The sequence below is a fragment of the Pagrus pagrus genome, assembly GCF_965226575.1.
Source record: "Pagrus pagrus genome assembly, chromosome: 14".
In the NCBI taxonomy this organism is placed as follows: Eukaryota; Metazoa; Chordata; class Actinopteri; order Spariformes; family Sparidae; genus Pagrus; species Pagrus pagrus.
In genome coordinates, this window is record NC_140198.1 from 17,353,255 (window position 1) to 17,379,374 (window position 26,120).

General features: G+C 40.8%; 1 protein-coding gene across 1 annotated transcript; it reads left to right on the forward strand.

Moving 5' to 3' along the window:
* Positions 1-527: 527 nt before the first annotated feature.
* On the forward strand, positions 528-22,752 carry ubash3ba (ubiquitin associated and SH3 domain containing Ba). The gene is made up of 14 exons (XM_084374467.1): positions 528-1,374; positions 17,290-17,343; positions 17,556-17,742; positions 17,901-18,099; positions 18,373-18,542; positions 18,687-18,895; positions 19,287-19,431; positions 19,535-19,655; positions 19,769-19,891; positions 20,056-20,148; positions 20,666-20,810; positions 21,056-21,162; positions 21,388-21,497; positions 21,601-22,752. Exons 1-14 carry the CDS (start codon positions 1,247-1,249, stop codon positions 21,736-21,738), a joined length of 1,929 nt encoding a protein of 642 aa, XP_084230593.1. The 5' UTR covers positions 528-1,246; the 3' UTR covers positions 21,739-22,752.
* The last annotated feature ends 3,368 nt before the right edge of the window (positions 22,753-26,120 follow it).

Below are 26,120 nucleotides of genomic sequence, written 5' to 3' on the forward strand. Positions count from 1 at the left end.
TCACTAAAGGATTATAAATCTCGGCTGTGCCAATCCTTGGAAAAGTTTTAAAATAATATACACTTAATTGAAGAAGTAAATAGGCATCACCATACAGATAAATATGTGTCTGTACAGCATTATACATTCTGCTTGACTTCTTATCTTGAGCACAGTGTGATGGTGCTTGCTTTATTACCAATGACTGCCTTTTATTAAATTGCTATAAAGCTTTGTTTTCCTTTTTAACATTAGGTCACATGAAACTGTAAATACAAAGATTAGACCCTTTTCCTGGTCAACAAAGCCAAATTCTGCATGTCTATGATTGAAACCACAACCATACTTTTCAAAATAAAATGCATGCACTTAAATGTAGGCATATGTAGAAAAACTACAAAATGAAGGAGTTCCCGTCAAACTATATTTAGGGATGTGTTTACAAAGTTTGCCGCCCGAAAGTTGCTATGGCAACTGCTGATGGCGTGCTGCTCTCCTTGCTGCGCACTGCGCATGCGTGGACTGTCGACACCCACTCTGGCAGACAGGAAGTGTGAGCAACTTTTTCCACCATCCAGCCCTACCTCGACACTTTCCACCACACTGCCTCAACTAATGGGATTCATTTTAGTCCACGGGGGCAACAAGAGCACGTCTAACCGAGAAGAGTGTGTGTCACTTCCAGTTAAACGCGTATTAAGCACAGATTTCCTGTTTCGCCTCACAAACGATGCACTGTCCCTTTAACTGACGGGGCTGCTCAGTTGGTAGCTGCAACCTTTCCACAGACTGAACCTCCGCTCACTCAGGACCCATTCATAAATAAGACATCGTATGAAGAGGAAGCTCATAACAGTCGCGTTTGATTTGTGTCATTCGGCGAGCGGACCGGATGCGAGGGGCGAGCAGGAACCAGACATGTCCACCTCGGTCGGGGGACTGTGTATCGGGGGCACGGCTGAGAGAGCAGGAGTGACTTCCCATGGCTGACCCCCCTGCTGATGGTTTTGACTTCATGTGTGAGCCGTCAGGAGGCAGCTTGATCCAGCTCACAGCGTCTGTCCAACCCAGAGAAATGCTCGTTTCCTCGCAGGGTTTGGTGTTTTTTCTGCGTGCTTCCGCTTCACACAACTAGCCCTGTTTTAGTCTCAGTCCACCGCGTCCGTCCTTCTTTTTAAAAAAAAAATTATTATTATTGTATTGAAATATATGAGAACACATATAGCAGAGGAGCCGAGGACCTGACACACCGATGGAGCAGTGAGTTATGGCAGCTCAAGAGGAACTGTACGCCAAAGTGACCCCGCGGAGGCAGCGCCAGACCCGGCCGAGCACCATCAAACATGGGTCCACTCTGGACGTGCTGCTGTCTATGGGCTTCCCCAAGACCAGGGCGTGAGTACACAGCTCCCCTGTCCCAACACACACCACCAGAACTGGGCTCAACTCCCAACAGCATCCCTCACGTTCACTCTCCAGCTAAAGTTTCCTGTTCTCCTTATCTGTCTCAGTCTCTGTCTCTGTATCTGTCTGTGTATCTGTCTCTGTATCTGTCTCTGTGTCTGTCTGTGTGTTTTAGCGTCAACCTCAACAGCTCATCTGAAGCATCTCTGCAGGATGTTGTTAATGTCACATAGCCTGTCTGCTCATATCCGATGATGACCCCCTTTGAACTCTAGTTTCCACAGCCATATTGCAGGTTATGCATTAGGACTGTGCCATCATATGGAGTTTGGTGTCTAGTTTTTAAACCTTAATAAAGATGTTAGATATCAGGGGTAGACCGATTATTATATTCAGCGTTTTCCGATTATCGGGATCAGTGATTTCTCTGTCAGATTGCCCATAAAGTCAACTAATTTAATAAATGTGCTTCTTTGCCTCCAATGCAGCGATATATGATCGAAAATGCACTGGATAAATACTGTCATCAGGTTGTAGTTTGTAGACTTACCTACTACAATGTAAATACTCCTAATTACACACACAGGTTCTCCATTCAGAATTTTACTAAAGTCAAAGTATGTAAGTATGTACCAGCTAAACTAAGTTGTGTACTTACATGCAGGCACAGTGGCCCGTTCCATTTTCTAATTTACTTTGCATTATTATCACTGTTGCATTAACACGTCAGCAGCATTTTAACATTGTAGAGACCGAAGTTTAATCTATCTGTTACTATTTTACATAGGGTTGCAAGATTAATTCAAATATAATCGAGATTGCAGTATGGTTAAATGCAATATCCAAATGGCATGAAGCTGTAATTTGTTTTGATCAAGGTCAACTGTGTGACAACGTAGCATTATATTGAAGTACTGTCGGGCTTCAGAGATGCCCCGGTCGCCAAATCTTGTTCTCCAGATGTAAGAAAACATGATTGTTTGGCAACGACTAGGGGTGTTGCAATATACCGGTATTGATGATAACCATGATATTAAAAAATGAAATAATAATATAGTTCTCATAATACACACATGATAATATTGTGTGAATAAGCCAATGCAGATATTTTGCCTTTGTGGATCTTTGTCAGGTCATCTGGTTACGTATTGTTTTACTATTCATTAGGTGTAAATTCTCCTTGTGCATGTGTTTGTACAGTTATGGTTACAGACTCTCTCCTCCACCTTCGTATTTTGAGTGTATTTGCCACAAAAGAGACAAAACACACAGTAAACAGGTAAATATTGTGATAATAACATTATTGTGAATTTATTTGTCCATGATTATCGTGTAGGCAAAAACAGGAAATAACTGTAGTTCATAAGTAAAAGTACAAAATTTCTCCTCTGAAAATACTCAAATAAAGCACAAGTACTTAACACTTAATTAATATGGTCAAGTAGTGTCATTGTACGGCAGCATCACTTGTATAGGTGTGTGTGTGTGTGTGTGTGTGTGTGTGTGTGTGTGTGTGTGTGTGGACCTGTCCAAATGTTTTTTGGACATATTTCCCGCTAAAGATGACAACTACAAGAGATGCTCAGCGTTTTCTGAATCATACATTTCACTCGCCTACTCTCCCCGGTTTTCAATGAAAACCTGATCCCGCAGGCATTCCTGCATGCTCCTGCTTTTCATTCATCCTTGAGAGAAGAAGTTGCCAGGAAACAAGCAGTCCTAGTTTGTGAACGTCGTCTATGGATTATGTAATAACATAAAAAAATGACGATGTGTAGTCTGCTTGTTAATAGAGTTTGAGGGCTCAAACGTCCCAGTTTAACAGTTCATAATTATTGAACATTTCCTATTAAAGCCTGAGGAATTATAAAAAATATTAAATTATTGAGGTGCTGCATTGTTAATGAAAAGGCAACAACGAATAGGCACGGCTCAGTTTATATATCTCGCCCTCCTCTCACTGTATGAACCCTACCTGATCATATAATCTACAATCATAATGTCCCCTTTCATTGTTCGTGGGCTCACTGACTCCCACATTCTGTATCGAGCCTGATGATTTGAACAACCTCATCTCACACAAAAGCCTTTCTGTATGTGCAAGCGTGCCTTAAATTGTGTTCCTTGTAACAAAAGAAAATCTGCCATAGTTCACTTTGAGTCTTTGTGAGCAGCGGCAGTAATCTCGGAGAGCCACGATTAATCCCTAGATCTGTTACTTTATTCAGTATTTGGATTGCAGGATATGAAAATGTCTCAACATGTTAAACAAGAGACAAACATTTAGAAATAACTGTTGGCAGTTATCTATTTCCCTCAGCCCAAAAGTGTTTAACAGTCTTACTTCTTTTTACTAGACAGATACAGTATCTCCAAAATTAAGCCTTTTTATCCTCTGCAAAACTGGCTAAGGTCATCCAGGCTTTCATCGTTTCAGACTGCAGCTCTTTCTCCTCCTGCCTAATGAACCACTGCAGACAAAATGAATGACTGGGGTTGGTTATATTTGCAGACTCACATCTATAATTGATGACAGACAGACTCATACACTTTGATTTGATTGAGGCTATAAATTTATAATGAAGCAGAATAATTTAGCGTCATTACCTTCAAGCTTGTCTGGTCTGATAGTGGAGACTCAGTAGCAATGATCGGAGAAAATGCAGACAATTACGTAATACAAAATATACGTACATGTAAACGGACTGAAATCAACACAGGTGTGGCTGCATCATGTTTTTGCACAGTGACTCTTCTCTGTGGAGCTTACGGCACAGTAGTTATTACAATACTCTGATGAGGGCCACTAGGCCGAAACGTTAGCATGTTGGCTGACATGGCCAGAATAAATTGGTGAAATTGAGATTTGTCACCTTTGTACTGAAGATTTCTGTGTGTGCTACCTTTACATCTGTGGGTATTCAGCAGATAATTGACAGAGTATGGGTAGGGCTGGGTATGTTTTTGTTGAGTTTTGCTCTCGATACCAAAAAGAAGAATTTTTGATACTTAACTTTGAGGAATATAAGCTGTTACATGCTTTATATGTGCAATATGCATGAATTGTAGTTTAAAACATTCCAAAATGACCTAAAGTTACACATAGTAGACATCTAATTATTGTGTTGTAGAGATATCTCCTGAAGTTAGCATGCTAACCAGCTTTCCCTGGCCGGTCGATTTTTTTGTAATACCACTCAGAGCTCCTAGTCCGCACCACTAGCTGCACAACTAACTGAGCTAACTAGCGTACAGCAGCTACAGTTGAGTCTACAGTTACTCTGATGATCTGCTGCCCCCTATTTGTTTGGAGTATGAACTCGAGAGTTGTCCAATTCTTATGTTATGTTCTTATGTTATGTTGCACCTTCAAGCTCCACCAATGATTTTTCTTTATCTCTATCTATGGAAAATGATCTGCAGACTGTGGCTCTCCCCCGCTCAGAGTGTTTTATCTACTTTAAAGTCATTGTTTCGGTTTCTCACATAACAGGAAGTCACGCCAAAGTGACTTTCCCTTGTCCACCTGAAATGGTTGGGTCCTGAAATGTGTTGATCATTCTCAGACCTAGTTGCTGAACTGCTGTAGCTAGCACACTAATGGCTAACGTGTTAGCTGGCCCCACCATAAAGTAATCCAAGCTATATGAATTTGCTAATGCTGGTGGCTGTAAATCCAGGTGTGACTAAGCCCATACACTGCTTTTATCAGCACTGTTTCCAGCAACAGACAGCTGTTTTTAGCAAAAAAAGCAAGCTTGAAGGTGCTCAGTGGGTGGTGGAGACCAAAAACTGAGCTTAAAGGAGAGTGAATATTGGACTTAGCCAGGTGGAACACAACTCCTCATGAATGCTAATTTTGCTCCCTACCTGATTAAAGTGTAAAGGCAAGTGTTTGCTGACACAGTCGCCATGATTTTGTAACAGTATGTGTCAGTGTTGTGTTTACAGCTTGTTGAGCTGCCCCTAACTTAATGGAAAATCAATTAATGGAATAAACATAAAATACCTTGAAATTAGCAATATGTTGATTTAAATCAGAAAGTGAGCGATAATGAATAAGCGCAGAAGAGTACGACTCTGGCCAGACAGTCAATGCATGATTTCAGTTATTACTACCGACATATTTTGGTTGAGAAAGTAAAAAACACCCAGCACTCAAGAACACTTGACATTTTCTCCACCTGTGTGGATTTTCTCGATCTTCTCTTCAGCTCAGACACATTACAGTAAAATATCAAAATAAACTTATGATGTCCACATTTTGATTTAATGTGAATTTCCGTAGACTTTGGTGGGAGAGGAAGAAGGAATAATAGGAAAATCAGTTATCAGTCATAGCTTTAGGGAACAAGGGCTTCATTGTGTTTGGGGGCTTTTTTTTTGAGCCAGTTGGGAGCATGAATCATGTACACACACACACACACACACACACACACACAAACACACAAACACACACACACACACACACACACACACACACACACACACAGAAACAGCCCCTCTGTTTTAATTGAGTGGATTTTGTGCTGAGTCATTCAGGAACTGACCAGTGTAATGAGAGAGGAGCTGGTTGGACACTGGTCTTGCTTCTGTCTGATGGTCGGAAGCAGATTTGAAAAGCGATGCGACTGAGAACGTGACAGACAGTTTGCACGTTTTGTCACTCAAGTTCGCTACTCCTACTGTTGATTATGGTCTTAGCTGTAGGATGCTGGAACTGCACAAAAGACACACCGTGGTCAGGAGTTGTTGTTCATAGTGAGTGTTATGTAGTGAAAAACAAACAAAGTTTATCAGTTTCAACATAAAATATTTTGTCTTTGGTCAGTTGAATATAGTTTTACAGGATTTGCATTTCTGTTTTTCATTATGTTTTACACAGTGGCCCAACATTCTTGGAACAACATAAAAAAACTGTGTACATTTTTTAAATTTTTTATTGTACAACATAAAATCTCAAGGTTGCTAAAACCCAACTCCAAGAAAAAATACCGAAGCATGACCTCGGTGTCCTTAAGCTTAACCTTTTTATAATTATAATAATTATAAAAATTATAGTTATGAGATACAAAAATGTCCCCTGAGACTTCTGGGTTTAGCTGTGCACTGTTGTGTTGTTCTAACTTTGCCTGTAGAAACTTGCTCCTGTTTAATGATTAGTAATCTATATTTGCTTCAGTGTGTAAACAAAATGCTCTCTGGTGTCTCTTAAATGGCACTTGCTCCAAAGGCACTTCCTTGTGTCATTGTGAACAAGGTTAAATATTAATTTTCTGCTGTAGTTTACTTTCTCAAATTTTTCCCACTCTGTCCTTTATGTGCTTGTGCACTCATACTCAGTCCCTGCTTTGTAATTTCTCATTTATCTTGATTATCTAAATTTGAAGTCCCCCCTGACCTGCAAAACAGTATTGGTTTTTCTGTCCGCTGTATGCAGAACATAGTGTGTGAATATATGGGTCATGGTGCATGTATAGAGGAACCACCTGTGTTATAGTTGGTACCACTGAAAGAGATTGTGTCGAGATGTGAAGCTTGGTCCGTGCTTTATAAAGACACATACAGGGTGGTGCAGTTTTAAATGTCATGCTTGTGGTCAAAATAACTGGGCACGGAGTCGCATACCTTTTTAAAACTGGAGACAACACAGATCACCCTGTGCTGGTTGACTGAACACAGTAAGCTGAATTACTGGCAGAATAGTGATTTTTAGCGCCGATGAAGTGGAGAGCTGAAATTAGCCACTTTTTTATGCAAATGAGGTGGTAATTTTAAGAAGCATGAGAAACTTTCTACCAGCAGATTAGACAGAAGCCTGTCTGTGGCTTCTTTGTCAGACATGCATGAGGCACAAACCTGCCTCCAAGCAGCCATGTAAATAAATGTGGCGGAAATAGGAGCACATTTGAATATGATGCGGGGTACAGACACAGATTTGGTTATAATCACCTACTGCAACTTTGTTTTGTTAAGTAACCCTGACCAATAGTGTGGCAACTGTGAACAAAGAGAAAGAGGAAGTAAATGACCAAAATGAAACAGAACAAAGACGGCAGAGACGTAGACATGGCGATTTTGAAGCCTTTTCACTCTTTCTGGTACGAACAAGATGACGGAGGCATTGAACCCGAAGTTTTCCTTGAGGCAATACAGCAATGTCATGTGTTGCTTTAGACCAATCACAGATGTTCTCACTATGACACTGGTGTGTGGAAGATTCAACGAGCAGACTGGGGTCAGAGAGTCTGTGCTCGATTTGCAGCCTGAAGCACATATGGTACACCATTATTTTCAAGCAAGCCTCACATTATTCATACAACTTGACCATTTCATTTTTGCAACAAGAATATGGCTCCTCTCTGAATGGTCCAGTAGTACTTCAAATTTGAAACAATATAGCCCTGAAGTTACGCAAATGCTAATTTGTCCAGGATTGCTTGATCGATTGGAAGAGACACAGGCACTGCTAATATTAACGCTGAAAGTCTGAAATTGCGGATGGTTTTGGATTTATATAAATTCCCATCTATACCTGGAGACATTGTCCAGTGATTCTGGTTTAATCCAGAGCAGTTTACTGACGGGAGGAGAGCTGAGAAATTACTTTGTAGTTGTTGGGATTAAAGAGTGGATTTATCTTCACTCCAATTTATCAACCTGACTGCAGCAACAGTCCACGGAGGTGACCTCATTTGTTGGGGGTTTATGTTACACGAACAACATTACTGTACATAGAGGAGAGAGGAAAGTAAGAGAGAAAACCTGAGTCTCTGGTGAGTGCTGAAGTTGGTGGGAGCTGACCTAAATTTAAACACACAGACAACACACACCCTGAATGTGTCCCGTTGCTCGCTATCTAATGGCTAATGTGCAGTAAAGTAACCTGGCTGTTTGGGGTGAATAAACCCCGCCACAAACGATCCAGCGGTCAAACTCGCTTCGTTGCTTGTGAAAACACCAGTAAACGGGCTCCACTATGGATGAAAATCAGTCTGACGTGACTCAGGCACAAATGTTCAAAGGCGAGGGACTGTTATAAAGTTTTAATTCCATTAAGTTTCGTCTCATTCGCCGACTTCTCTATCTCCAAAGTGAAATGCATCTCAAGTAAACTTGTGTATTTCTCTGGGTTTGAACATTGTTGGAAACATTTGGGAGAATGTAAGAACACAACAAACAAAGGTCTTGTCATTTTAAACATTTAAAGAAGAATTCTTACATATTATATCTTTAATCTGTAGATTATTTTGCAATTAACGCAACCATTGATAGAATAAAATTGTGAAAATGCTCTTCAGAATGTCCAAAAGCTCGAGGTGACACCTTCAAGTTACTGGTTTTGTCCAGCCAACTCTCCAAAATACCAGTATATTCAGTTTACATTGGCATACAACTGAGAAAAGCAGCAAACCATCACATTTGAGAAGCTGGACAAACAAATACATGACAGATTTCAGTCTTCGGTTAATTCTATAATTGATTAATCGAGAAATTGTTTCAGCACAAGACTGATTCTACGAAGAGTCCTCACGGGACTGACTTTACCTGATGACACATCACTCATGTATTTACTGTAAATATTGTAAGTATTTGAATAATAACATTTCATGTTTGTCAGTGAGCCCCAGTTTATAAGACAGTAACACATTGTGAAGGACAGCTCTGTTTTGTATCCTTCAGTGGTAAATCAACTCTTAAGGAAGCTTTCATACAGTGCTTATTTCATGCAGATGAATTGTCTGTTTCATTGCGTCTCTTGAAGGCAGAGCTTAAAGCCAGTGTGGTTGATGAGCTGTAGCTGGGATAAGATTATGTACGGTAAACTCACATTTGTTCTCACCCAGTCACTCTGTGAAGCCTTTTGTGTGTTTAACAGGAAGTCAGGGAGCCTGCTCGCCTACCTACATCTGTTTCATAACTCCTGCCTTAACCAGAACAACAAAATCTATAACCTCACTGTTGTCTGATATGCAAAACAGCACCACAAGACCACTTTGCAGTTCTTCAAGGCTCGACATATTGATTACAACACATCTTATGCATACATGTGACACTTCGGTAACTGCATGTGCAACTTACAAGAACAAACTCTGAGCTTGTATTCAAGACAGCCAAGAGGAAGTCGCCCATTTCCGGAAGTGGCTTGTGACCTTTACTGAGCGCTCTGTTGAGACGGTGGTTTGAGGGCGGCTGGATTCGCATTTCAGTTACAGATAGTTTAGTGTACTTTTTTTTTTTCTCAATAAAATAAGGCCTTAGGGTTGCAAACCTCTGACACAATTACTGAGTGGACAGAATAAATGCTTAAAAATCTTCACTGAGTCTTCATAGATTATTTCTCAGCCAGTCTGTCTTTAAAAAGGGATTTTTTAAGACTTTTTTAAGACATCAACTTGCCTCCCAACGACGGCTACAACTCCTTTGCTGTTAGCTTTGTATGACACATCCTGGGACTTTGAGGAATGCTGTGTGATGCATCATAATTCTGGCACCGTTCCTTCTTAGTGAAACATTTGCTTTGTGCACTTTGACTTGTTTCACTGACGTCAGGCAGCGCTAAAAATACCACTCATGCTGAAATAACACGCTTCATGTGAGGTTTGACAGAAGGATTCATAATCATTTGTTCAAACTGATATGATTGATGGACACAAATAACCCAGCAAAGAATATTATTAACATCCTTTAGCCACACAAAGGCCCGCACAGTTCATCTAATGGTGTCAGTCTCTGACATGCTCTGTCTGCCCTCGTGGACATCTCAGCTCTTTTCTACGGAAATAATGAAGTGAGAAGCGGAGAAGCGGTTCCAGACACTGGCTGTACACAGATGGCTTTGTTAGAGACATTAGAGACTGTGATGTTGCCCAGTCAGCTCCACAGAAAAGAGCTTTACACCAAGAGCTGACTTTGTTAATAACTTTGCTGACCCTAAACAAAATGTTGTGGCCGAGAAGCACTTCTTCACTTTCTTGCTGAGACTTAGATTATAATATCAATCACTCATGTCTGTACACAAAATATGAAACTACCACTAGCAGCCGTTAGCTTAGTTTAGCACGAAGATGGGGAAACAGTTAACCTAGCTCTTTCCAAAGTCAAACAATATACCTGCGAACACCACTAATAGAGTGCTGTAGTGTTGAGGCCTCCAACCCAGAAGTCAGTAAGCATTTTAGCACTTTCAGTTCCCTTGTTAAAGTCAATGGGTTTTTTGAATGGGTTTTCAGTTAAATGCCTGGAATAAGGTCTGTGGTTACCACAGGCTTAAGATATTCACACGTGTTGTTCTACGACATAAAATACATCATTAAATGTCCCATAATTTGATCATTATGCGCTCACGTGGCTTAATAATGGCAATTGCTCACACAAGTGAACGCAGTGTGGTCTGTTTATAGCCTAACATTAGCTTTTCACCTCTAGCAATTTAATTTACGCTTCCAAAATCACAAAAGTGTTTTTTGTCTGTGAAGATTACCTCGTGTAACAAAATGCGTAAGTATCATAAACTTGTGTTTGTCACGGAGCTTATTTTCAGCCATATTCCAAAATCCAATTCAAAAATCCCGTAGGCTTTTTGAATCAAGGCCGTGCTAACTTCAGGGTTAACCTACAAAAATACGTAATCCGTACAGCACTTTATGGTAACAAGCTGTGCCTTGTTTATTCGTGATCAGTAACCAAGCAGAAACAACTTACGTGCTACAAATAGTTCAGACTCCAACAATAAGCAACTGCGCTGCTGCTAGCCAAAAAATAGTGAGCGCTAACTCCCTACAAAAACCAGACCTTGTCATAAAGTGTTTATGGGTCAACAAAAAAATACTAATCACGCTAATAAGTAAGGTTTAGAAGTGGTGGCAGGTGGATTTTGAGCTTCAGTGTGAGCCAGGCTAGCTGCTTCCAGTCCAATGCTAATTCAAGCTAATTAGCTCCAGGTTCTTGCTAGCTAACACACTGACATACCAGTGCTGTCAGTCTTTTTATCTAACTCACTCTCTCTCTCTCTCTCTCTCTCTCTCTCTGTGTGTTTGTGTGTGACATTTTTACTTGGCAAAGTAGGAAACATTATGACGTTAATGATGGCTGCATTCCATTTAGGAGAGCTAGTTGTAAAGCTCTGGTTTTGAGCACGCTCACTCACTGACACGGCTTGCGGGACACTTGGTTGAACGTGCCATCAGTAACAATATTGGGTAACACCTGTGGTTTTCTGCTTTGACAATCAAAAGCTCTTCTGAGAAAAGGGTCTATTGTAGCGAGAAATACCGCAGAAGCTGATTTGCATCCTCTGCCAGGTGTTTATGAGCGCGTCTGTTTGTCTGTATACAGATTTTCTAACCACAATAACGTCACGACTGAGAAACGTGCAGTCATGAAACTTTGCAGGTGTGAAGATTAAAATGGAAGACGTTCTAGTGTACCGATGCAGTAATGACTAATGGGCTCAAACAAATATTACAAATATTAAGATATTGATCTGTTTTTGCTTTGCTGACATAAAAGCCATTAGCTTTGTGCGTATAATATTTTACCTCTTTCCCTCGTTTTTGTCTGACCCTGAACAAGTGCCATTATAAGTCAGCCAAAAGCTGGATTTTTATATTATGCGCTCTGACCGGGCAGTCGGCGAGTGAAAAGGTTGACGCTGAAGCCGCAACGTCTGATGTTGGGCTCGGCGTGGGCTCACAAGGCCTGAGCACAGTTGGCCAGACTGGACGCAGGGAAGCACATTTCCTCTGCTGACGGTGCTCCCCTTAGGGTGCAGCCTGGTGTTGGGCAGCAGCAGTGCTCTCAACGCTGTTATAGCGATAAGTGGTTAGTGATGAGTGCTTGCCGTCGGCCTGTAAACAGGAAATGTTGTTTCGCCCATAGAGCTGAGTCAGGGAGGGGCCCTTGGGAGTATGTAGCTGCAAGTGTAAGTGTGTGAACACATTTGTGTGTGTGTGTTGGTTCTGTTTACTTTATTTCAGATGCGCCATACTTCTGGTTTTAATTTATGATTTCCTCTTTCATTTTGGCTTCTATGCAGCAATGACATGGGAGCGATCGCACTAATGAGATACTTAAAAATTGTGCAGATTGCCTGATACAGAGTGATAACTTTCTCTAGCAGCCTGGAAGATGTCCAAGTTTAGCGAAAAGGTCACCTGTAATAAAGAGCGCAAAGAATGCTTATGTAAACGAAAAACAAAAAAATGCCGCTGTTTAAACTTGCAACAGGCTGCCAGAGCATTCAAACTGTAGTAGGGTTAAATATGGAAACAGGAAATGAAAACACTCGCCATATGTGGGTGAAAATAATTGCACGGCTGCTTCCAATATGGCCTGCAGCGCTGGTACATGTGCAAATGAAGTTAAAGCCCTCATCTGATAACGGTCGCTGTCATCTATATAAGCAGTACTGTCAGTTTGCAGCCACACCAAATCCATAGTGAGATCGCTCCCTCGCACTCTCTAATCTTTTTTATCTTCCTCAAGCTGTGAACAGGAAATGCAGTTTATAAATAACTTGCTCAGTTCTTGCTTAGAGCAAAGGAGAGGCCTTCGGGTTAAATGTAGTTATTGAGGACGGTTTGCCCGCGACTGTTTCAACTATAGTGGAACGGATAGGAAACAAATTTGAAGCATGAATATTCAGTCCAGCAAATCAAACAGTGTCAAACAGCAGATGCTATACATAGGACTGTGGTGCTGGAGGTGCGGACCAAATCATTTACAGCTGGCACGCTTTCTTTTCCCTGGAGAAATGGAAACTAAACAGAGCTCGTACTATATCATCAAAACATGTTATTGTATACGTTCAGTGTGAAAAAGATACACATGGAAAAGTGGGAGGGCCCCCAAGAAGCCTGGAATTACAAGTCTGGCTAAATCTGCTATTTTGAATATTTACTTTCTCAGAATCATCAGTCATTTTATGTCGTATGCAATCCAAAAAGAAGCAACTACAATATTGGTATTGAACCAAAAGCTAGCTAACGTTGTAGATCAGCTGTAATGATTAGTCGAGTAATTGTTTACCAGAAAACAAACCTATCAGTCACTTATGTAACTGTTTTGCCGAAATGGCTTTGTTTTTGTAAATTATTTGGCATCCAACCCACCAAACTATAAATAGGTGAAAGCTGCTGTGAGCGCTAACTTCCTGTCCGTTTTGCAGTTAGCAATCCCCTCCCTCCTCTGGAGGAGTTCTCGGTCCTGATTGGATAAAGTGGGCAGGGATACCTTATTTTAATCAGGAATGTGACTAGTCTTTAAACCTGGAAACCACCAAACTGGGAAGAGAAAATGTAACACAAAGAAATTGTTGACAAAATAGAGTTGAAGGTTTCAGATAGTGAAGACTGAAACACACACAATGTGACCACTATCATACAACGATTGTCAGATCATTACACCTTCACTGTCGACATTGTGCAAGCAACACAGCACACATGGTCGCTGAAATCAAAGCTATACATCTCACCTTTAGGCGTCAGGTGGTGAAGTACGACTTCCTGCTTGTTCGCAACAGCCTGAGCCAGGCCAGATGTCTTCCTGCTGTCTCGACTTGGTTAACGAGAAGGATATGTTTATATTTTTTTGAATGGCCTTCATTCACGGCATCCAAAAGTTCAAACAGAGGTAGTTTATTACTACTCAGCTGAGAACATGACTGCCGGAAATACAAAGACAGTCAAATGATATTTAAATTAAATTGAGAAATAAATAAATAAATGACAAAAAAGTTGTCGAGATTTAAAAGGGTTCTTCTCAGTCTTACACTGTTCTTACATTACGAGTTTGAAAAAGTACACAGTTGTTGTCAACACTTTGAAATGAGGATGAATAAGGCAGTGTCAGCGGGCTGTTAGTTAGCAGGGTGGGGTTACAGTCACTGAGGGCTTCTGCTAACACACTCGTAATGTCGTCTAGCTCGCTGTGTTGTATTTCTAACAATGCACAAAGATTCTCTAGAAAATAAAAGTTTATTTAAATTGTAGCAGGTGTCGTTAAATCATTTTCCTTTTCTCTTTGTACTAAAATGTGTGCTGATTGCCTGTGGTTTTTGATAAAGATTATTATTATTACAATGACCTTCTGTGGATTAAAGCATCAAAGCAAGTGCCAGGTTGGCTCTCCGTCTCTACAATGGGTCCGACACGTCTGATTGGTGAATTCTCAGGAGATGGCAGATGACACAGACAGATTATAAGACAATGTGCCTGTGCACATGTGCCACTGACCAAACTTGTCATAAGATCGGCTGTTCATTTAACTTTACATCAATAATATTATATATTATTTGAATTTTCGTGAATGTTTTCTGCTTTCTATACATGTTCTGTGCAGCTGTGCTTTGTTGGGAAAAAATGTACAAACATCTAACAGAAAAAAAGATTGGCAGACTACAATTGGCAGATGGTCGATATTAAGGAATAAGGAGCAACTATCATGATTCAGTTTTTATGTTTTGATAACTCTTACATGTCTTTTTAAAGTGTGTTTTGTTCGAGACATTGCTGTAATTGATGTTGGACATGACAAGCAACACCATGCTGTATCTCCTGCTCGATGCTCTATACTGTCTTATCCCCGGAGCAGGGTTTCTAGTCATCTCAGCAGCCTAAAAAAGCGGATTAAATTCAAGTAGACCTTTTCTATTATTTCCTGTCACAAGGGTTCACTCATAAAATACAGCAGAGATAAGAGGGAAGCAATCCGGTGTTGTGGCCTGAATCGGACTTTGTGACGTCTCAGTCACATCTGCTTGTAATCCCGTCATGAGAGAAAATCCCCTTCTTCTTCTTCTTCTTCTTCTCCTCCTCCTCCTCCTCCTCCTCCTCCACACAGCACCAGGTGGAATCTCTGAATAAGACGGCTGCAGCCAGCAGATGACTCTCCGTCTGCAGTTGTGATTTATACTGCTGGAATAAAACTGAATCAGTTAGCCAAGATGTTTTATTGTCTTCAACCAGTTGTAGACCAGTTGAGGAAAGTTTTATTTATGCGTCTCTGTCTCTGTATCTTTAATTTAATTCAGCTTCACCCTCCATATATTTCTGTATAGTAGGTCGGTGCGAGCCATCTGTCACAATGCTGTAGCTTTGGCGTTCCCATCCTGCTCGCTGTGCTCGGTCAGGACGCACTGCCCCAGGGTTCGGGGCCTCTGCTGTATCTAGGACCCTCTCAGTGGGACAAATGTAAAAATAGCTCATTGAATTTGAACGCTAGAGTGGCACGATGAACACCGTCAGCGGTCGCACACAGAGACGCTCCACATGTCTGCATCTACATCAAACAGCGGCTCTACGGTGGTGCAGAAAGCAACACTTCCTGCTCTAAAATCAGTTGTAGTTTGTTGTTTGCTGCTCGTGAGAACGGCCATTCAGAGCAGTGACAAGCAGTGCTGCCTTCAGGGACAGGGCGTCCTAATGGAGGGTTTGTTTTCGGCTTATCTAATGTAGTTGATGGGTGATAAATTCTCATTGGCTTAGGCTCACAAACATCGCTCACTAGTTATTTCAAGGATATATTGGGATGTACATTCTTTATACATTTTTCAACTGAAGTAGATGGAGACTTGTTTTAAAATGTTAAATAAACAACCGGACAAGAATATAAAATGGTTTCATACAGCTCGTCGAAGTAATCCAAGTCTCCAGAAGCCCCGAGTCCCTAAATTGGAATGAAAAGACGTTATTTACACCTTTTTTTAAGCTGAAATCTTCACTATAGCTGGTAAGCTAAAACTGTTAGCCTCGCAGCACACCCATTCTGAAGTGGGTGCACAAGCTCGACCGCGCATCAAGGGTGTACATGACGTCTTTTTAAAATCAGTTTATTATCCCATTGCTTCTGGAAACTTGGATTACACAGATGAGTTGTATGGAGGCATTTTATGTTTTTTTTCGAATTGTTTTTTAATGTTTTTAAAACAAGTCCCCATCTACCTTACAGTCGGTGCAACGCTGTTGTTGTTTTTTTTAAGCTCCAGAAATGTTTTTGTACATTTTTGCACGAACTGTTCCTTTAATGTCAATGCGCATACCCTAATTGAGAAATACCAAGTTGACCATTTGTGCTAACGTGTGCCACATCTTTGCAGACAAGGCTGTAACTGTGTTGAATAAGTTGGTCGTTGATGCGTCGATTGAGAGAGAGAGTTGTACTGTGAACCTTCAGCAGTACAGTCACATCTAGATCTTTTGTGTCAGTCTGAGGGAAAGCTGCCCGGGTGAGTGAATCCCTTCAGAGGCGTCCCGCTATACCAGAGGCTTTATAAAAAGACACTAATTAGATTGGGAGCACTCAAGAGTAATCACGCAATCAGCTCTCTCTTGTTTCAGAAAAGAAATGATAGTTTATGAAATGACACAGATAAAACATAGACACTGCCTTCCTTTTCCTTTTGAAGTCTGTTTTTCTCTGTGTCACTATCATATTTAAGGGGTCCTAACGTTGTGACGTTTGCCTGCTGAGGAAATTAATTGATAACCGAGCCTGTGGGCTGAGGTCATTATTTAATCATTGACTGAATCACTTGTAACATAACTGTGTTCGGATTCAGTTCCATATTAAACCCAGCTTGAACTGAGGACAGAAATATGCATCCACTGAGTGGGATGAGCACATTTTATTGGTTGAGGGAACAATGTTTTTTATTATTTCTTAGCGGAGAACACGTTTGAAAATCGGCGTCGGTGCTGGGTTTCATGAACCTCTGGTATGAATAATGAACTCCTGTTCAGAGTTATTGTGTGCTTGTTGTTTTTTTTACAGCTCTCTGGGGACGTTTGATCTTTGTTCATCGTCATGTGGAAGCTCAGCAATCTCCTCCTAATAAACACGGCCTGGAAGAGAAACTATTGATTTTTGTGACTGTGCTTTGATCTGCCTCTCTCTTCCTCTCTGCAGCTTGAAAGCTCTGGTTTCGACAGGAGGGAAAAACGTCCAGGCAGCCTGTGACTGGTGAGAGCATGCATACTTTCACTCCCACATTTTTTAATATAAAACAGGTGCTATTCTTGCAAATGGTAAACACAACACATACAGACCTCACTCCTCGCACTGCATTGATGTGTCACTGTGCAATTATACCAGTGCTGCCCTCTGCAGGACATTAGCTGTCCTCTCTCCCTGTCTTCTCACACCTCCCTTGGTCTTCCCGTCTGTCGTTCCAGGCTCTTCTCCCACGTGGATGACCCGTTCCTGGATGACCCTCTGCCCAGAGAGTATGTGCTGTACATGCGACCCAGCGGGCAGCTTCTTCAGCAGCTCTCGACCTTTTGGCAGCAGTCCCGCCTCTCCTGTGGCAAGAATAAGGCTCACAACATCTTCCCCCACATCACCCTCTGCCAGTTCTTCATGGTCAGTGTCAACATTCATGTGGAGGGAGCCAGGTTACATCTTTGAAGACAATTAACGAGCACTCATATCACAAAAGCGGGACATATTTATCATCATTTAACTCTTTCTGTCATTTCATAGCAGTTATAAATCTTCTGTGTCGTTGTCTCCGTACTCAGTGTGCCGACGGGAAGGTGGAGGCCTTGTGTGACGCTCTCCAGACCACCGTGGCCAAGTGGAAGGCTCGTATACCCTCGCCCCTCCCACTGGAGCTCTACACCTCCTCAACCTTCATAGGGCTCTTTGTGGAGGAGCAGGTGGCGGACGTCCTGAAGGTTTTCGCTGCCGACTTTGCCACCGAAGCAGCAGCTAAAGCAGGTTCGAGTCCTCTTTGTCCCTTTGATGGAAACCACTGGATACATGAGCGCTGTCTCGTAGATGCAGAGTACAGGGCTGATGTTGGTGCTCCTGGAATGATGCAGTTTAAGAAGCTTTCATTAACTGCATTTACTTACTTAACTCATACTTTATGGATGAAGGGCAGTTTTCTCTCATACTCTGAGCTTATTATTGAAAATCTTACCCTGTTCAGTGGAGGACCGCTATAATTGAAAGAATGTAAAGTGATCACTTTCTTTTTCTTCTGTCCAGATGTTCATGTCGAGCCCCATAAGAAACAACTTCATGTCACGTTGGCGTACCACTTCCAAGCCAGCCACCTTCCCATTTTGGAGAAGTTGGCCAAAAGCGTGGACGTGTCTTCGGGCTGTGACTGGCTGGCTGTGCTCTTCTCCAGGGACATTCGCTTTGCCAATCATGAGGTAGATTTGCTTCCTTCGATATTAGTACTTCCTCTTGTTCCCCATTTGTTTGATTGTTTTTTTTTGGACTTCCAGTGCAGCAAATATTGCTAAAATCATAAGATATAAATGTCTAATGGCTGTCTAACATCTGCCCCCCTGCAGACGCTGCAAGTCATGTACCCGTATGTGCCTCAGAATGACGACGAGCTTGAGCTGGTGCCAGGAGACTTTATCTTCATGTCTCCGGTGGAGCAGAGCAGTGCCAGTGAGGGCTGGGTGTACGGCACCTCGTTGGGCACGGGGCTGTCGGGCCTGCTGCCTGAGAACTACGTCAACCGTGCCGATGAGTCCGACACCTGGGTTGTCCATGGGTAAGAAGTAGTAGAACTAGTCTGTCATCAAGTGTTTCTTGCGTTTAAAAAATTCAATTTCACATTGCAATTGCACATAGAGCACAATAACAGCACTGAAAGCAGCAGCAGATTATCACTGGTTGTCCCTTTTTGAAAACACTTCACAAAGACATCACTGGGTGTTATCTCTGAAAATCCACAAATCCTTTCAGTGTGCTTTTTTTAAGTTTAAGCACAAAATGCACAGAAATGAGGGGATTTTTCTTGGCTGACTGGAGAGATTAAAGTGATAGAAATGAAAATAATTCATCTTCTAAGCCTACTTCTTGACTACGGCTGCACAGTTGATTCAAATATTATTGAAATCATAATATGTGTAAGTGCAATGTTCTCTGTGTTTCATCCGCAGATCTCACTCTATTCTCAACTGTGCCTCTCCCTCCATCGCCGGCAGCACTGTGGGTGGGTTGTTATTTGACGGAAAGTTGAATGACAGTCTGTTTGACAGTCTGATGGACACTCCCAGCCTCACCGGCCTCTGCCCTCCTATGCAGGTACAGCGTCCTGCAGTGCATCCCAATAAGAGTGTGTTAATACTGATGATGACTGTGTTTTTGTCTCTGTGCCTCACTATTTTAAAACAAATCCATACCTCAGGTGTCGAGGCCAACCTGCCAGTCCTCCCTGTCCAAGATGAGACTGTTTGTGTGTCGCCACGGGGAGAGGATGGACGTGGTGTTCGGGAAGCACTGGGTCACTCAGTGCTTTGACTCCAAAGGTTAGCATGTCAGCATAGATTAACGACACATTTTTATACTGTAGGCGCATCAACTGTATTAGACTCTTTTAAGTATTCATTCTTCTATAAGGTTCTTTTTAATGTTTTCGCAGGCCGATACATTCGCTCGAATCTCAACATGCCGTCGAGCCTGCCAGCTCGGAGCGGAGGTCACCGGGACTACGATAAAGATTGTCCAATTACTGTGTTTGGCTCCACCCAGGCCCGTCTTGTAGGTCAGTACAGTTCATGTGCAGATTAGTCTATAAAAGATGTCATATGCTGTATCAAGGATTTAGTTTGTAAGGATGGTTACATACAGTAGAGATGATGTTTCCCAAATGAAGTAACGCTTAAGATGCCTGACAGTAGGATCCCGCTGTGTTTTGTTCCATCTCAGGTGAAGCCCTGTTGGAAAGCCATGCGACGGTAGACTTTATTTACTGCTCTCCTTCTCTTCGCTGCGTCCAGACTGCTCAACAAATTCTGCAGGGTAGGTCATCAGCTTCACCGCCCTCATCCACAACATCTATTCGTGTTCCTCAGCTGACAATTTTAAAGTTACTGCTGCATGAAAAAGTTGTATTTTCAGTGTTTGCTTTGGGTCTGAACCCTTCAGTCTGGCTCACATCTCAACAGGATTTGTCTCGTTATGTAACACTTTATTGAACTCCAGCGAAACCTCAGCGGTGTCTGGAGACATCATTAGGAAACCGAACGGGTAGAAAGAGAAAGAGGTTTGACGGGAGGTCTCACTCCTTTTCCCAACCATTTACACATCCAACTTACCCTCTTTGAACACACTCCTTTGGAATATTTGCTTTGTCATCATTTTATTGAGTTAGGACACATGAGACCAACACAATTAGTCGTATTGTCTTGCACCAAGTGTTACATTTCATGGGAAGATGTATTTATAGATTTTCTGCAAAACAAAGACAAAGTGACAAAGTGTGACCTGAGATATCTTCCTCTCTGACAGTCTCTCTCTGTGTTTCACTTCGCATCAGGTCTCCAGCAGGAGGGGAAGACAAAGATCCGTGTGGAGCCAGGATTGTTTGAATGGACCAAGTGGGTTTCAGGCACATGTTTACCAATCTGGATCCCCCCAGCTGAGCTGGCCGCTGCTAACCTGAGTGTGGACACAACATACAGGTACACAGACTGTTTACACAACAGTTTTTTTGCATAAAACGTTAAACTTTTGTTCCCTTTTGGCTGTTTGTTTACACATCAGCTGCGTTTGGCATCTTTTTTAAAACGCAAAGGAAGAACTTTTTTCATTTGTAGCTGTTGTCATGTAAACGCGCCTCAACCGCTTCACATGGAGTTTAACTTACACTTTTATCTGTGTTGCTGCAATGTGATATAACCTTCTCTATCACTCGTTCTGTCCCTAGACCTCATATTCCCATAAGTAAGTTGGCGGTGTCAGAGTCCTACGACACCTACATCAGCAGGAGCTTCCAAGTCACACGAGAGATCCTCACAGAGTGCAAGAACCTGGGTAAACTGGGAACATGTTTTTAAAATAAGTGCTGAATGTTGGCAACAATCACTTGCTGTAACGTTCTTTTGGAGATGATTACATTTATAATTCTTCTTGTTATTCTCTGTATAAAAGTAAGTGTCTCAAGCTGCCTGTTATCATCAACGCAGTGTCCTTTAACAGTATAGAAAGCTAATGGTATCCATGGAATGTGCTTCTCTGTTCTCTGCCTCTTTCACACAGGAAACACGGTCCTGATCGTGGCCCATGCTTCCTCCCTGGAGGCTTGCACTCGCCAGATTCAAGGCCTCACCCCACAAAACTCCAAGGACTTTGTCCAAGTTGTCCGAAAGGTCAGTTCGCTGCTTTACCTACAACGCTCCATTCATTTCTATCCACTCCTCCTCATATCTTCTCTCTTTCCTAACATACAACATCTGTCTCCTCTTTGTGCAGATTCCTTACTTGGGTTTTTGCGCTTGCGAAGAAATGGGAGAGACCGGGGTGTGGCAGCTGGTCGACCCACCCATCCTGCCTCTGACACATGGACCCAATCACAGTTTCAACTGGAGGGAAATGCTAATGCAAGACTGAAGGACATGCTGTTTTTGGCTCTCTATCTTTTGGCAGCCCTGAACTGCTGAAAAAAGTATTTATTTTTAACCCACACGGCTTAAAAACAAAAACAAACTAAACAAAACATGTCTGGCTTCCGTAAAAGACATCATGCAAAAAAAAATGTGTGCATTCATTGAAGCAAATGTATTCAGAAGCACTGCTCAGGAATGAGAAAGGACAGTTTGTGTGGGGGTCACAGCTAAAACGAGCTACAATATTGGGTGGCTTTTTGTAGCGTCTCCCTCATCATTCCACTTCTTTACCCAGAATATGGAGGTGCTACGAGAAATCCGGATATTTCCTGATGGTAGACGATGAATCGGGGCTTCATGCCATGAGCAGGTGTCGTTAAGCTTCGTCTGCGGCTCCTCCTCAGGTGGGGCGGTGAAGACTTTGTGTTCTGCTGCCTTCTCACACACTGTGACCACAAGAATTAGATGAGAGAGACTCACCACAGAAATATTTTTACACGTGTCAGAAATTATTATTATTATTATTATTTAACTTGTAGCTACGACCCTCCTGCGAAAAAAATTGCACAAAAGAAATGTTGACAATCAGGCACGGGAGAACTGATCCAATGTTTCTGGTGCTGAGGCGGCGAGTTTATGATTCCTGTTTTATTCCTGTAAATGTCATATCAGTAAGTGATTCTTCTAAGTTAACATTCACGTGCCCACATGAGTCCTTCAACATTCCTGTAATGCAGTTTTGATTACCACAACCGGAGCAACCAAGTCAGTATGACTCAAGGAAATGAATATATAATGAAATACAGACTTTTTTTTGTGCAATCACTAAAAGTTCTGCCCGACACCTGTCTGTTAGCCTGATAACCACACTGCTTTTCAAACATCTTTCTTTTTTTTTGTTATATCAGATGATTTAAGTGCTGACTGCCTTGATATTTGTTGTATGACACAGAAAATCTATACTCTCATAAATGAATAAAGCAAAGTTGTGGAGTTATGAAGGCTTATACACACAGTATCAGCCCGTGCCATGTGTTCTGTCAAAACGTCTGGCTGACATTTACAGTACTGTTCACAGTGTTACAGTGAGGGAACATACCTACCGAGTATGTGTTATTGACTCTATGTTTTTACTTTACTGAGCACCAAGTTGACCGCAGACATTTTGACTCGTCACAGCAGGAAAAAGTACATGTGGAAATAAAAACGTTAGCCTAACGATGGCTTGGTTCCACTATTTGTCCCAGTGAACAATTATTTTAAGTGAGCCTCATGTAGGCTACAACAGCAGGACCTCCCTATAGACTCACAGTCAAATGCAGGGCAGCCGCCATTAATGTTTTTTAATAAACCTGTACTATGACATAGAAAAATGTCTGCTCTGAAACAAACATCTATTAAATCTGAGACTCAGTATTCTCCAAATTAATGAATTAAATGTAATAATTTTCTATTTTACTTTCTTGCTTTTTCTTTCTAAGAATTTAGCCTTTTTCAGCCTCCTTTTTCTCAATATCCCAGATATATGGAGGCACATTTCCACCAGTAAAAGAAAAAAAATGGTGAGAATTTAAATATTAATTCAAATAGTTATAATAATGGGACAATGGGAAACTTGAAATTATGAGACAAAAAGTCTGTCTCTCTGACTTTTTTAAAATCTCATAATTATGACTAAATTTATCATTTTGACTGTTTAAATTAAATACAATTTTAACTTTTTAACTTTACTTTTTAAAATCCCATTATTTAGCATTTTTATTTAATAATTTCAGACTTTTGACTTCATAGTTCATAGTTTATAATTATAATTTTTTTTACTCAGCCTTTATCTTAATTTATTATCTGTTACTGGCGGTAATGGACTTCCATATCTCAGAACTCTGTTAAGTTAATGTTGGTTTAATGTCTTTAATCCTGGAGCTCTGCCACCCAAAGAGGAATTGCTCCGTTCAAGAAGAGGACAGTTTTTTGGACAGTTTGGACCCTCAGGTAAAACCACAGCTTCTTTAATAAGCTTTAAATATTTCTAAAGAGATTGGTCATGAATATTGTACGAAGCGTTAAGCTAACAGGCTAACATCAACGTTCGCTAACGGCTACTAGCTAAATTTATCTTGCTAGCTTGAGTTCCCACTCTTGCTAACTCAGGTGAGGCATTTCGTGTTCGTCACTACTGTTTGTAGCCTGCTAAAATGTAAACTTAATGTTAATTTTTAGGAGTTGAAGTCAACAAACTGTCTATACTACAGGTAATGTTAACACTAATGACAGGCAGAACTATACTTTTAAAATATTAGAAAATTGGAGGCACCTGGTGTTCAAACATTGTTAGCATTCTGGCTACAGAGGTGCATTTCTAGCTAACATGCTGAACAGGATGAATACACATATCATGCATTTTACTCTCTAACGTTACATTTTGTGATAACTTTAGTTACTAGTTATCTTGCAGATTGCATGCTGCAACAAAGCCAAAACAGCACATTTTTAAATGTATTTGTTTTTATCAGCAATCGGATAGAAAATAAAAATCACTGGTACCTGGAGAAAGTCTGAATATCGGATAGTATACAATATGTCAATATTTACTTGTACTTTTGATACTTAAGTACATTTATTTTCAGAGCATTTGATAGTTACAGACATTTAATATAAGGTTTTAAAGACTTTTACTCAAGTACTATTTGTGTGGCTGACATTGACTACTTTTACCAGAGTAATATTTAACATGATATCTTTATATATTTTACTCTATAATGACTTTTGAGCACTTTTATACAACACTGCATGAAATTGAGTAAGCCACATCGATATCACCACACAGTGCCCGTGCTTTTAATTGTGTGGTGCAATCCCTGATGAGGAAGTAAAAGAAGAAAAATGCTAAATATCACTTAAGCAGTTTACAGAAGATCTAATTGGACATTTGGAAGTCCTGCAGGAAACATCGTCCCACATGATGCTCGGATTAAGTTCAAGTTCTTGGCTCTCTTTGCAAAAAACGAGATAATTTAAAGTCAACAATGCTCCTGATACTTAGTTTGACTAATACGTAATTCTATTCACATGCTTATCCATATAAATGAGCTCTCTAATCTTCTGAACATTCCCAAACAGCTGCTGAATAAAAAAATAATACATATTCTGAACTACAATAGTCTGTTATGAATGTGTGAGAAATTATAACCAGGGTCCTTGAACAACAGTCTGTACGCTCAATGTAAGATACACAATATCAGTAACTGTAGTAGAACAATCATCACAAAAAGAATAAATAAATGATGACTAGAAATGAATCCCCTTCATAAACTGGCATCAGCGCTCTTGAGTTAGTTTCTCTGAAGCTCCAGGATGTCTCGCTCACACTCACACACTAACACTAGATGGTGCTGTTTGATGACCAATATCAGTCGCAGTTTTAACAATGTGTTAAACTATGGGCCATCAATTTCTAAACTTTTATCTAATGAGACAAACGGTGAGTAAAATCTTTAATTTTGTGGGTTAAATATTTCAGCGTATTAAAGAATTTCAGTGTCACAATCCAGACTGAATATCTTCTTCGTACAGCGTGATCAGCAGTGATGTTTGAGACTGCTATGAGACGACTACTACTATGAAATAGCAAAGCATTGAGTGCTTTGCCTGGTTGAAACAGACCTTATCTTAGCTACAGCATATTTGTAAATATTAAAGTATTTTTATGCTCAAGATAAACTTGAAGCTAGTGTTTATTTTTAAGATCATTGCCTCAATAAGATAGCAGAGCCAACAGAGTGATTACTGCTGACTAATCCCACCGAAACAGCTGATACCAAAACCAATAAAACCTTTAACATTTACATGCTTTCCACATAAAATAGGCCAAGTAATATAAGTTGGCTTGGTGCCTGCTGGTTAGGTCGGGTCACACTTAATCCATTTAAAAACATAGCTAAGAGACAGTCAATTGTGTGACTAATATTTGTACCTTATTCAAATATCCTGGCACGTATTATGTTATGTGTCTTATGTATACTTATATCTAATTAAGTGTTTTATTTGTGCTTTGCTGAATATACAGTATTTCTGTTACATGTCTATTGTAGCTAACCTGTAACACTAAACTGTATAAATAAATGAAAATAATAACATTTCCCTGCAGGGGTCAGGGCGCAGTGACAGCGAAGACCAACATTCCTGCGTACAGCAGGTAGGTATTCAGTGACACACACTCTCACTCGTCTACATAGTTAAACACTTGGATAAGGGTTTGTTCTTGTCTCTGTTTCAGCTGTTAGGAAATATGAAACAAGGAGTAAAAATGCTGGTGATTTGCAGATCTGACTATTTTGTATCATAGATTTATAGTTCTGTATATATTGTTAATGAACACTTGATATT

Excerpts from the sequence above, each read along its gene's own strand:
- ubash3ba (XM_084374467.1), top strand. The coding sequence starts at position 1,247 with ATGGCAGCTCAAGAGGAACTGTACGCCAAAGTGACCCCGCGGAGGCAG. Across the intron at positions 17,344-17,555 it reads GTCCAGGCAGCCTGTGACTG|GCTCTTCTCCCACGTGGATG; the intron begins GTGAGAGCATGC and ends CTGTCGTTCCAG. Across the intron at positions 21,498-21,600 it reads TTGTCCAAGTTGTCCGAAAG|ATTCCTTACTTGGGTTTTTG; the intron begins GTCAGTTCGCTG and ends CTCTTTGTGCAG.